The 13,381-nt window shown below is 45.2% G+C and overlaps 1 protein-coding gene across 5 annotated transcripts in view; it reads left to right on the forward strand.

Annotated features, from left to right (window-relative positions):
• The first annotated feature begins 2,703 nt into the window (after window positions 1-2,703).
• The window catches only part of RPTOR (regulatory associated protein of MTOR complex 1), a 319,880-nt gene continuing 309,202 nt past the window's right edge, over window positions 2,704-13,381 (forward strand). For 3 of the 5 annotated variants that reach the window (XM_088474218.1, XM_088474209.1, XM_088474227.1), the window contains exon 1: window positions 2,705-3,001. In XM_088474218.1, coding sequence (XP_088330344.1) covers window positions 2,849-3,001 — 153 coding nt within the window. In that variant the 5' untranslated portion in view covers window positions 2,705-2,848. Of the gene's footprint in view, window positions 3,002-13,381 lie in introns of all 5 variants that reach the window. The other 2 variants (XM_088474208.1, XM_088474236.1) reach the window with 1 other exon arrangement.

Raw genomic sequence — 13,381 nt, forward strand, 5'->3', positions numbered from 1 at the left:
TGCACTGCACGAAAACTGTGCAAGCAGCTGACCAAATGACTGGTTTGAATGATTATCTTGCAGTGTGTGGACCTGAATGATAATCGTTCACAGAATGAAAATGGCTGAAACATGGTTGCGATTATTTGGTAATCAAACCTGTCTTTATCAGTAGACTCCAGGCAATGAATGAAGATCGCTTCCATACAACATGCAGTGAATGGAGACACTCCAATGGTGTGGTCGCACCTCTTCTCCTCTGTCTTGGTTGGTTGGAGGCACTATCATGCAGTCTATGGCCATCTGAAGGAAGCAGGTCCCATCCTACTAATAGGGTAAATAAACATCCTTTAGATAAAACTAGAGACCCACCCTGGCTTCGCACGGAAGCAATTTCATCTCACCACAGTCCCCTGCATCTCATCACAATCCTCTGCATCTGTCCACAGCCTCTCACTCCTTACCCCTGCTGCTGCCCTGAAGCTGGCTGGTGCCTGGCCACTGGGATGTGCTGGGAAGGGCAGGAGGATTATGGATGAGAGATTTGCATTGCAGCTGCCATAAGCATTATCAGGTCTCCTGGTCTGGGGCACATGTGCATATTTCCGCAGCCTTCATGCATACCCCTCCCCAGCTGCCAAACATGGTGATGAGCAATGTCCTCTTTGCACAATGGACCTCATTCAGAGCCGCTCGCAAAATGCGAGCGCTCGCTCTGAATGAGGGTGGCCGCTTTTTTTATTTTTAGCCGGCCTCCTGGCCACTCGCTAAGCTGTGAGTGACCACCCACAGCTTTTGCGAGCGGCCAGGTGATGGTCGCGAAGGCCGCGACCATCGGGCTTGCGACGAGACCCTTGTGGTAGGGTCTCATCTTCCGCAAGCCCCAGTGAGCTTCCTGCTCTAATAGAGGAGCAAGCTCGCTACTGATATTCAATTAGCGCAGCTGTAACAGTGTTGCGCAGGCGCTGCTTCTCAGAATAGAAGCGGTGCATGCGCAGCAATGATTCCAGCTGCAGTAAGGTAGGGTATCTACGTTACGCTGCCGGCTGTGCGTTTGTTACTCTGTAGTGTAGACCGCGCTCGCGGTCTACACTACAGGGCCCGGGGGTTGCTGAAAATCTGGTCGCCAGGCAACCAAATCTGGTCGCCATGGTGACCTGGCCCCCGGGTATTCTCGAGCCCTGCCTAATAATCAATTTGGGATGTTGTTACCCTGAAGACTGAGCTGAGTATTATGTGGATTGTATTATATAGCTGATTCAGGGTTGGGAGCAAAGCAAAAAAATCAATTAAGTTTACACATTGGTAGAACCATGTTGCACTGCAGGTGGGGCAGATGAGAAATGTGCCGAAAGATCTACATTTCAAAAAAGTGTGTCGACCAAACCAAATCTAAGTTGCAGTGTAAAAATAGCTATTCAGCATTTGTGGCATACTTACTTACTCTCTTTGAAGGTGCGGGAGACTCACAATTTTTCGGGTAGTGAAGTGGGCAGTATGGGGAGAATAACACCGCAAATCGCGGGACCATGGTGGGGGCAGGGCCTAATGTAGTAAAGATCCCGGACCACGGAGTGGTCATCTGCTTCTCCCAGAGAAGAGAAAGCAATAGTCGGCAAGTATGATTTGTGTCACACTTGCTTACACTCTAGGAACGATCAGGAGACTCCCGAAAATCAGGTGGCGCTCCCAGGCCACCTGGAACAGTGGGAAAGAGGCCAATGATGCGATTCGCATGGAATGGTGATCATGGCATTGTGTAACGGGGTAGGGGGGGCAGGGCCAGCGCTAGGCTTTGCTGCGCCCAGCGCCGTCCTGTGTTGCCGCCCCTTCCCTCCCTCCCCCTGAATTACATAGTCACTATAGCGCCGGGAGGGAGGGTGGGCGTTTCTGGCGCCCGCCGGATACAATGGCGCTCCGGGCGACGGCCCGGCTTGCCCGTGCCTAGAGACGCTACTAAGGGCCATGATAAAGCATTCACGACATCATGCCCACTTTCTTAGGCCGTACCGTGCTGGCTGCCCCCTGGAAGTAGCAAGTAAAATTTATGGGCTACATTCTAAAGTAGGCAGTATTTACTCTGTATGCAAAAACGATAATGTATTTGCACCCTTTGTGTTTCAATATGATTTGTCCATATGCAAACTTACTTCCTCTCTTTGCTTTAAGCTGAGTACACACTGAGCGATGTGTATCCAGCCGATGTGGGCCGACATATCGGATCCTGGGTCAGAACGAGGTAACGATCCCACATTCCATCCTTCATTACCAGCAACAGGGACGCATGCGATATCGACCAAACAAAACCGTATGCGACCGCGGGAGCGCGCATATTGGCCGTACACACTAAGCGATGCAGCCGATGTAATTTCAATTCAGCCGGAAACTACATATTGTGCCGACATCGTCTCAGTGTAAGTTAGTTGTTTTACAGTGATTTTTTTTTTTAATTAAGAAAAAATTTGTTATTGGTATTCAGCTGAATAGTTCAATGAAGACTTTTTACATACATTTGCGATACTTATACCAATGTTATGTCAACATTAGTTTACTCTTTACTTTCCCATCAACCCAACTTCATTTTGTAGTTTCTGAGAAAATCTCTGTCACACAGAATAGACTAATACAGAGTCACATGTCCCCAAAAAACCACTTGTCAGTAGCACAAAATCCACGGTGACCGATGCGCACTGATACAGAAAAAAAAAAGTAAAACCTGAATCTATGTTCTATCCGTCCCAGTTTGTCCCTTGTCAGCTGCCGTCTCTGCAATGCATGCTGGGTGCTCCCAATATGGCGACGTCCGTACCGCTGCGCTGAGCAGCCTTCCGTGTCGGGTTCCCTGGGGCAGAGCGGGAGAGACCGCGGGATGGAGCTGCAGAGCCCAGTGCTGGGCCTCGGGGAGGATGACGAGTCCGAGCTCAGCGACTGGAACCTGCCGGCCGCCTTCATGAAGAAGCGGCACTGTGAGAAGATCGAGGGCTGCAAATCCCTTTCGCAAAGCTGGAGAATGAAGGACAGGGTAAGGAGAGGCACCTTGTATGTGTGGGCATCCCGGGACAGGGTTGGTAAAGTACCTTGTAGGTGTGGGTATCTGGGGACATGGCTGGTGAGGTACCTTGTAGTTGTGAGTATCTGGAGATAGGGCTGGTGAAGCACCTTGTAGGCATGGGCATCTGGGCACAGGGCAGGTGAGACAACTTGTAGACGTGGGCATCTGTGCAGGGCTGGAGAGGAACCTTGTCAGAGAGGGCACCTGGGGAGGAACCTTGTCGGAGAGGGCACCTGGAGACCGGGTTGGGGAGGCAACTTGGAGGTGGGGACAGGGATGGAGAGGCAACTTGGAGATGGGGACGGAAAGGTAACCTGGAGTGGGGACTGGTACTGAGAGTCAACTTGGTGGTTTGGGCAGGGACGGAGGAGCAACTTGTTGGTGTGGTCAGGGACGCAGAGGCAGCTTAGTGATGTGACATTGACGGAGAGGCATTTTGGTGGTGGGGACAGGGACATAGAGACAACTTGGTGGTGAAGATAGGGATAGAGGGGCAACTTGGTGGTGGAGACTGGACGGAGAGGCAACTTGGGACAGTTATGCAGTTGTAACTTGTAGGTGTGGTTGTCTGGGCACATGGATGGAGAGTCCACTTGGTGGTTTGGACTGGGGCAGAGAGATAACTTCTTGGTAGGGACAGGAATACAGAGGCATCTTGGTGGTGTGGACAGGGACATAAGACAACTTGGTGGTGGATACAGGGACGAAGATGCAACTTATGACAATTATGCAGTGGTAACTTGTAGATGTAGATATCTGGGCACTGGGACGTAGAGGCAACTTGGTGGTTTGGACTGGTATAGAGTGGTGTGGACATATTTGGAGAGGCAACTGGTCCTGGGTACAGTAGTGGAGAGTCATTTTCATGGTGCAGCAAGTGACAGCGAGGTATTTTGATGGTGGAGATGGGAATGGATAAAAAAGTAAAATGTTGGTGTGGAAGTCTGGGGACAAGCATTGATATGGAACTTTAGGTGTGGACATCTTTTTTTTTTTCCAATGGTAGGTGTGGATTTCTGGGTAATGGATTGAAGCGTCAAATTGTAGGTGTGGACATCTGGGGACAGGGAGGAAAGGCAAAGTGTAGTTGTGGGAATAAGGAAACAGGCTGGAGAGTCACACTTTTTAATTGTGGATGTGCACCTACTAGTTGTTTAGACAAAGCTGGATGAACATTTTGTAGTTTTATGTTGAAGTACAGACTGGTGTTATGTTTTATTCTTATTTTTTTTTTCTCTAGAATGGACAACTAATTTATGCCTCTTGTATATTCCCTGCTTCTGTTTCTCTGTGATATATGCTATCTGGTATATCTTTGATTTCATTTCTTCATTATTGCTCCAATAAAGTGAAAAAAATAAAACAAAGACTAAGCCAGTTTGACACCCTGTCAATGAAAAGACTGGAGGATATAGCAAGACAGGCTAGGTCAGTGGTTCCCAAACTTTTTTAAATCGCGGCGCCTTAGTGCATCAGAATTGTTTTCACGGCACGCCTAAGCCAAAAGTTTGTTATTAAGAAATTCAGAAAAAAATTTAATGAAGTAGTAAAGTGAAGTAAATTGTTCTTACCTGTCATCCTTAGGTTCATTTATGTAGTGGGTGACAGGTTTGCGCTTCTGTTTGTTCACATTTACATTACTAGTGTTCACTCTAGCTCCGGCGGCAGGCAGGGCGCCGGAGCTAGAGAGGGCAACCTTATGCGCGCGCCCGAAAAGGGGGCGTGGTCATGAAAAGGGGGCGTGTCTATAAGATGCATCCCCTTTTCGTCATATTTGGGGGCGTGCCCGGTGCTTATGGACACGCCGGGCAGCCCCCAAGCGCTACAGAAAGGGAGAATAGATGCCGGGCGCATGCGCCCGGCATCTATTCTCCGGCGGTGACCGGGACACCGCACGTTTCTCCACCCACGGGACACTGCGTCCCGCGGGTGAGAACGTCAACCGCAGGCTGTGAGGGCAGGGTGCTTTTTGCCCTCCTGCTGGAGGGCAGGGTGCTTTTTGCCCTCGAGGAGGGCAGGGCGCCGCGCCCCGCTAAAACAGCCTAGCGGGAACACTACATTACATTGACCATAAATAATTATTATATTAATTAATTAATATTGTATTTATTGAAATTGCAAGAAAGTGAACTAAAAGTAAATGTGTTTTTGTTCTACCTTTTTACATATGAATACCACAAATAAATACATTTTTGTTCTTGCTTTGGCATTAATCCATTTTTTTCCAAAGCATCAAGACGCAGTGTTCTAAAGTGTAGTTTTTAACATAAAATTTACGTTAAAAAAGAATCATGCATTTTTTTTTTTTTGCTAGTCTTTGGCGTCTTAAATGAAATGCATACTGGGCATAATTCAGAGTTGGACGCAATTTGGAAATGTAAAATGTTCTCTAGAAAAATCACTTCCTGTGCAGAGTTGGCTGCAAACATGAGATGCGACCAAATCTGCAAAAGTAGCAAATGTGTATCCTCCCCCTGCAAATAGCATAGCAGACACGTAAGTGTCCAGGAAGTGTAGATAAGTACTAAAGTTGCATGGAGCTTGTTAAAAGCAAATCAGACAAGATGCCAATACAAAATGTTGGAAGTCCACACTAATAATCATGCCAACATCTTTCCCCTTCCCAAATTGAGTAGGTAACATGATCTATATTTTAAAAACTGACGTTCAGTACACTGTTATCCTGCTGTTATATTACAGCCACAGTGCAATATATTTGCATAAGTGGGTGTGTCTTAGATGAATTCAGCCACCATAATCCGCTTGCACCAGGGACTATAACTGCAAGCCATCCCAATCTAGGCACATATTGGGACGTATATCACATTGACACGCCCTTACTCTACTTTACCCACATCTACATGACCCCTCCAACCCCCATCCTGATCGTCTTGGTACAGTGAATCGAATGTGGTTAATACAGCCGTGTCTCCAGGGCAACAGACATGCATCATGAATTGAAGCACCTTCGCACGATTGTGCCCTGAGAGTGCAGGTGCCAATATGGTGGAGATAAGGGACGTTTAATACTTTCTAACATCTATCAAAAATGTCATGTTTTCCATATTGCAGGGTAATATTGTCTGGTGATGACCTGAAATCAAGTACTACATTGTTTATAGGTGCCAGGATGCCTCAACGAGATGATATCAGTGACATGTACCTGGCTCCCTATCGGTATTCTGTTACTCTTTGAGTATGGATAACAAGTGGTACACACTGAAGCCAGGGACACAGAGATGGTTGTGAATTATTATTTAATGGCATATAGTTTTTATAATTGCATCTAAAAGATGCTTACAACTTTTGTACATACCACTCTATACTGTAGATATGTCAAAGATAGGAGCATTTAATCAAATCTAGGGGCCAGCAGCATATTTTAAAGATTTGTAGCCATTGACTTATGGTGCATACACACGGTCAGATTTTTCCTTCAGATCTGAATGATAACGATTTAAAAATCGTTCAGTCGTTCATATCTGAAGGAAAATCTGACATGCCTGGACGAAGAACGATGCGCGTTCCCGTTTGTCAGATAACGATATCTGACATCTGATGTGTTTGTAGTCATACTTGGACAATTCTATTCAATTTAATGCAGTCAAAAATCGTTCAATTGTTCAAATCGTTCAAATCTTTAGTAAAATCGTTCAATCGTTCATCTGACAAATCTGACCGTGTGTATGCTCCATTAGACAAAAAATGACTACAAAATCTAGGTACCAGCTGTAATGTCTTAAATCTGACTTTCTGGAATTTGTCCAGTCTTAAGAATTTCGTAACTCATTCTGATTATTTTGAGTTAATGTACATTATAAGTATCTTTTTCTAATATTTAATAATATTATTGTTATTATTAACAGCAGAGTAATACAATTCTATGTAAAAGTGGCTCAGTCTGCGGGTTTGTAGTACTGTAACCCCCCCCTCCCGAACAGAGGTGGTATCTTTGTAGTGTGTGTATATTTGTGTACAAATTAGACTGTAACCTTTAGGGCTATTTCACACTAGCCGGTTTTCACCGTCCGGCAAGAAAACAGGCACAAGCCGGCCCGTTTTTTCCAGGCACTAGTGCTTCCACATGGAACAGCTTTGAGCCGTTTTTAATGTTTTTTTTTTTTTTTTCCCTTCATCTAGTGAGCATGCGCAGCAGCTGCGGGACAAGCCGACCGACCGGCGTGTGTGTGTGTGTGTAAGGAAACATTGTTTCCTATATTCCACTGACTTGCAGGGATGGCACGGACAAGGCACGGCAGCCGTCCTTCTCAGTGGATATTCCCGGCTGTAACACGGCTGCTGTGCCGTCTAAAAGGACCCACCCGCTTTCATGTATCTCTAAATTTAACACCCGGACGGGAGAAACCGGCAGGTGTGAAATAGGCCGTACTGTACCTTACTAAAGTTTTCTGATTGTACAGTGTGTGTTGATATATTAATAATGGTTATATAGGCTATGTTTGTTTGCCTTACATCTGTTCCACAATCTCATAATTAAAATTTTACTACAGGCTATTTTAAGGCCTATTTCACACCTGCCGGTTTTTCCTGTCCGGCAAAAAAACGTCGTTTTTTTTTTGCTGGGTGTTAAATTTTGTGATACATGGAAGCGGGTGGGTCCTTTCAGACGGCACGGCACGGTCGCCATGTTACAGCCGGGAATATCCACTGAGAAGGATGGCTGCCGTGCCGTCCTTGCAAGTCAGTGGAGTATAGGAAACAATGGCCCTCATTCAGAGCCATACGCTCTGAGCATTGCGCACGCTCTGAATGAGGGCCGCCCTCCATGAAAATGGAGCGTCCTCCTGGACGTTCGTATAGCTGTGGGTCACCACCCACAGGCTATACGAGCGTGCAGTTTGATGGCCGCGATGGTCTTGACCATCGCGACCATCGAAACTGCGAGCCGGAGCCTGCGGTTGAGGTTTTCAACTGCAAGCTCCGGAGTGATTTTGGCTCTATCAGAGTCAGTGGGCCGGCTTCTGACGGGAGGCGTTCCCGTGGGAACGCCCCCGTCAGGGAGGCATGCCCCCGGCACGCCTACCAAAGGGGGCGTGCTGTCAATCAACATCGACAGCACGCCCCCTTTGATCAGACACAACGAGCGAAGGACTTTCCTTCGCTCGTCGCGTCTGGCGCATGCGCACGACGGAGTTACCTCCGTCGTGCGCATGCTCAGTGCACACCATCGACCCACTTGCGAGCGGACAGCCGCTTGCGAGTGGGTCTGAATCAGGCCCAATGTTTCCTTACACACACACCGGCTGGCTTGTATTGCAACTGCTGTGTATGCCCACTAGATGAAGGGAGAAAAAAAAAAAAAAAAAAATTAAAAAACGGCTCAAAGCTGTTCCATGTGAAAGGCACTAGTGCCTGGAGAAAACGGGTCGGCTTGTGCCTGGTTTTTAGCGGGCCGGTGAAAACCGGCTAGTGTGAAATAGTGTCTCTTATTTATCTTTGCTGCTGTAGCAGACATTACTGTCAATCAGAAACATTTACTTTATTATACATGGGGAAATTGATACTGGCAGCAATGAGCAATCGCTTGTTTTCTCCTGTTCACCTGAGTGGTGCTGCTTGAGCATATGCTCCCCTGGTATCTCCTCTGTGTGTTCTCTAGCTGATGTGCAGAGACTCTCTTAGGTCGAAAATCCTTCATTGTACCCTACAGGTGTATCCATACTCTGTTGTTTCTTCAGGAGATATTATTAAGCAATAGGAAGGTTTTACTATCAGGGAAAGACTAACTTGTTTTACAATGTCATATTGAATGTTAAACATTGAATAATGATACAAGTATAGATTGTAAGCCTGCGAGGAGGGCTCTCTTACCTCTGTCTGTAAATTACTCAGTTTGTTCTATTACTATTTCCAATTGTAAAGCACAACAGAATATGCTGCATTATAAAAAGAAACTATTAATAGATATAGCAGCGGTTTTCAACCGGTGTGCCGCGGGGCTGTCAGAGCCAACGGGCACATTTTACTGTACTTCAGCATCCCGGGCCGCTGAGCTCCTCTGGGAGACTCGGGCGCGACCAGGTAGTGACCTGCAAAGATGCGGCGGCGTGACATCACAGGTCACGCACGCCGCGTTGTCCACTGCCCTCCAGCCCGCTCTGCCAGCCAGCGCCAATCAGCCAGCCCGCGCTCTGTCCAGGCAGGCTCTGCAGCCTGCCTGGAAGCCCACCCGCACGCGATCCTGCTGCAGTGTGAGTGACAAGGGGGGAAGAAATGTGTGTTTTGTGGGGACCAGACATTTTTTTTCTTCTTCGTGGGTACCAGCCATAGTTTATTTTTTCGTAGGAACCAGTCATGTCATTTTTTTTAGAGAGAACCAGCCATATGTTACCCAGCCATAAATTTGCCTATTTAGTGGGGAACAATGTGTTTTGTTTTGTTTTTTGTTTCTGTGGGGCCAGCCATAGGTTTCTTTTTCTGTGGGGAGCAATTTTGTGGGACGCAATGTGGTATGGTTGTTTTTTGTGTGGGGAGCAATGTGTTTTTTTTTTCTGTTAGGCCAGCCAATGGGATTGTTTTATTCTTGTGGGGGCCAATGTAGTGTGTTTTTTATTCTTGTGGGGGCCAATGTAGTGTGTTTTGTTCCCGTGGGAACTAATGTAGTGTGTTTTTTCATAGTCCGCGCACACTACATCGCCGGATAGTGTGCCTTGGCAATTTTAAAATCTTGTGTAGTGTGCCGCGAGTTAAAAAAGGTTGAAAATCACTGAGATATAGTGTTCCCGTCAGGATTTGGGGCGGTAAAGCCCTCGAAAAGGGGGCGCAACCCTGCCGACATCACTGGCAACGTCAATATTGGGGGCATTCCCAGCCAGCGGCATCACTAATGGGGGCATACCCCAAGCTGTCCCTTAATGTGAATAGATGCCGCACGGCAGAATGTCAGTGGCCATGCTTTTTTAGCAGGGCACTGCTAAAAGGTCAGGGCGCATTTTGCCCTTTTAAATTCGGGCAGGGCCCTGCTAAAATAGCCTAGTGTGAACACTAGAAATAACTACAGTGTAAGTGATGCGTACTGGCAGAGGACAAAGGAGGAAACCCACATACAGTGTAAACTCACAAGCTACTACTATGGTCTGTGCACTGTATCATTGAGTTGTGTTCACTCTAGGTCTGGACCTAGAGAAGAGGCACTCTGGTGCGCGTTCGAAAAGGGGGTGTGACCATGAAAAAAAGTGGTGTGTCTTTAAGATGCGCCCCCTTTTCGTCACTCTTGGGGGCACTTACGGACATGCCGAGCAGCCTCCAAGCTCTCCATTCTCTGTGAATAGATGCCGGGGTATGCACCAAGCATTTATTCACCGGTGGTGATTGCCATACCACAGTTTTTCCCACACACGGGACACTGCTACCCACGGGTGGCGATGGCACCCCCAGGCTGTTTTAGTGGGCACTACATTATCCTCCACAGGAATAAAACATACTACATTGACCTCCTTAGGAATAAAACACACTACATTGGCCTCCACAGGAATAAAACACACTACATTGGCCTCCACAGGAATAAAACACACTACATTGGCCTCCTCAGGAATAAAACACACTACATTGGCCTCCTCAGGAATAAAACACGCTACAGTACAAGTGCGCTGATCACCGCGTCACCCTTGACAACCGCTCGCGGCACACTAGGGTGCCACGGCACAGTGGTTGAAAAACGCTTTATTACTCTGTGGATATGCGTTTTTGACAAAAATGGCTGATTGCTCTGCAGATTGAAATTTGCTGTCTTGCGTGCCTGTTTTGACTTGCAATATATGGTTATCATGTTCCTGGAGGATGTGCTTCTGCCCACTGTTGTCCTTTTACTGATGAGATTTTTTCCTTGGAGTTCTATGTTGATACTACCCTCACTACTGTTGCTGGTGAAATATTTGCAAGTGCAGGTGCCTTGATCTCTGAAGCTCCTGCCTGATATGATATAACAATCATCCTTTTTTCATTGTGATTTCCTCTTGCAGCTATGTTATCCTTTATTATAGGCAACCAGGTGCAGGGGGCAGCCCAGCAGCTGGAGATGCGATGTACAAGCACCCTCCGTGTCATGAAATGGGGGCGTAATGTGTCGCCATGCCTCCTTTTTATGTACGTGCCGAAGGCTTGCACACATGAACTCAATCCCCGAACCCCACATTTTACTCTTTAGGGCCCCTCAATCTAAAGTGCCCTGGGCCCCCAAAACCTTAATCCATCTCTGATGGAAGGGTAAGTAGTCATTAGGTCAACATTCAGAATGTCGACAGTACATGCCAGGGTTAGGCTGCTGTTAGGTTACGGTTTAAATACTGTAAAAACGCTATGTCGATATACCGTCTGACGACATTGTGCATGTTAACATTCTGAAATTTCATCATTTTGTATGAAGCTACTATAAATCTTGTAAGTTTTTTTTTTTTTTTATGTTTTTTTTGCAAGACCGACAAAAACTTAAGAGGAGGAAAAATGGGAAATCCAATTGGGATTGGAGAAGTATCAAATAGTGCATAAATATAAAAAGCATTTTAAAAGTAAGAAGTCTTAGAAACAGAAGTAAGCAGTCCTACAAATACTCTATGGGATAACTTGGAAGGGAAGAGCACCGGACAGGAACAATACAGGTACAGTGTAAAGCAAGGTGGAAATAGAGGGACCAATAAAGCAGGGTGTAAAAAGGAAGGGGTGAGGATGAAGAAGAGGGTCAGTGACGACAAAAGAGAAAGGAAATGAGGAGAACTTAGTAATGGGGAGACGGGGATGAAGATGGGAGAGGAGAACGAGAACTGCTCGGCACCGAGTAGGCAAAATAAATCAAAGGTTGGCAGCAGGACGGTTTGTAAGATGACATAGAGGCCTCATTATAGGAAAATCAGGGAGCCCAATACAGGAGCACTTAATAGGTCATTCTTGTAAAATGCTAGATATCAACTTGTAACTTTAGGTGAGTACCAGCACAATTTTTTCATTTCTTCCATAAAAAGAGTACTTTTAATCCAATATAAATTGCCTTTGGTGTTAGTTCTGAGGGTTTTTTTTTCCTTCTTTTTATCTCTTGTGCAAGTAGTAAATTACATTGTATTGTAGCTAGCCTACATCAGTGGTTTTAACCAAGTTAGATAAGCACAAGATGGTTATGCTCATAATAATGCAGTCTAAGCAGAAGCTCTGAAAGTAGCAGACAGAGTTTAAAATGATCTGAACCTTTTTGAAAATAAATTGTAAGTTTGATATACTCGTATGTGCATTGCATTTAATGGAGCTTTGCTTTTGAGAAGCTGACACACTGCATGAAATACGAGGTACATGCAGGTAGTAAATGAGATTTAAAATCACATTTAATTCAGAAAAACAGCCTAGACTGCTGTGATCTTTCCCATAAATGAAGACTTATTTTTTTTTTACTTTACAGTTAAAAAACAAAAGTAAACAATATATTTTTAAAAGTTAAACTTTATTATGGAACACATACATACATAATATGTGGGACATACAGATACTGGTATCTCATAAATGTTTTAAGTTGCTGAATAAAATTAAGGGTGCATTTCATGGGAAGAGTTGGCTTTGTGAATGTAGCCAAGAAAATTATCTATCCTATCTATCTATCTATCTATCTATCTATCTATCTATCTATCTATCTATCTATCTATCTATCTATCTATCTATGCAACTCCTCTAAATAGCACAGATAAATATATTATGAATAATTTACAATAAATGTCTTTTTTGAAAATAATTGGGTGGTTGCTAATTCTTCTAAAAAAAAAACCCCTCTTATACCAGCATTCATGAAATTATAATACAAGGTGTAAGAAAAATCATCTTCAGTGTTGACAGTTCCATAAATAAAACAATAAGGTGCACATACTAAATCTACAGAAAGAACAAATAGGTTTTTCTGCATTATCTCTTTGCACTTGGAAGATAAAGTAATATAGTGCCACATGTGAAAGTGCAAAGAACAGAAAGAACCATGAATTATGATACCAAAAATTACAACTCTGGTTAAACAAAAATGTTCTTTGTGTATCAGTACCACATAACGTGCAAAAAGATATATATGCAAATGTGCAATATAGAACTGCATACCAGAGATTTTATGAACATCCACTGATCTTAATTACCAAAGTGGAGCTGTAACTAAGGGTATTCAGTCACATGGCCGACATTCATCATCGTGTGTACAGGCTCCAAGTCAGCATGTTCACAATGTTGACATCTGAAATGCTGTCATGTAAATTGTCGACACACTCAGAATGCCCCTGGGTAGGTTAGGGTTAAGCACTAGAGGGAGGGTTAGGGATAGGGCAGGTACACTAACTTTCTGGAACTCTGGTGCATGAGATCATTCCA

Source organism: Taudactylus pleione, unplaced genomic scaffold (assembly GCF_031769625.1).
Source record: "Taudactylus pleione unplaced genomic scaffold, aTauple2 ptg000016l, whole genome shotgun sequence".
Classification (NCBI taxonomy): domain Eukaryota; kingdom Metazoa; phylum Chordata; class Amphibia; order Anura; family Myobatrachidae; genus Taudactylus; species Taudactylus pleione.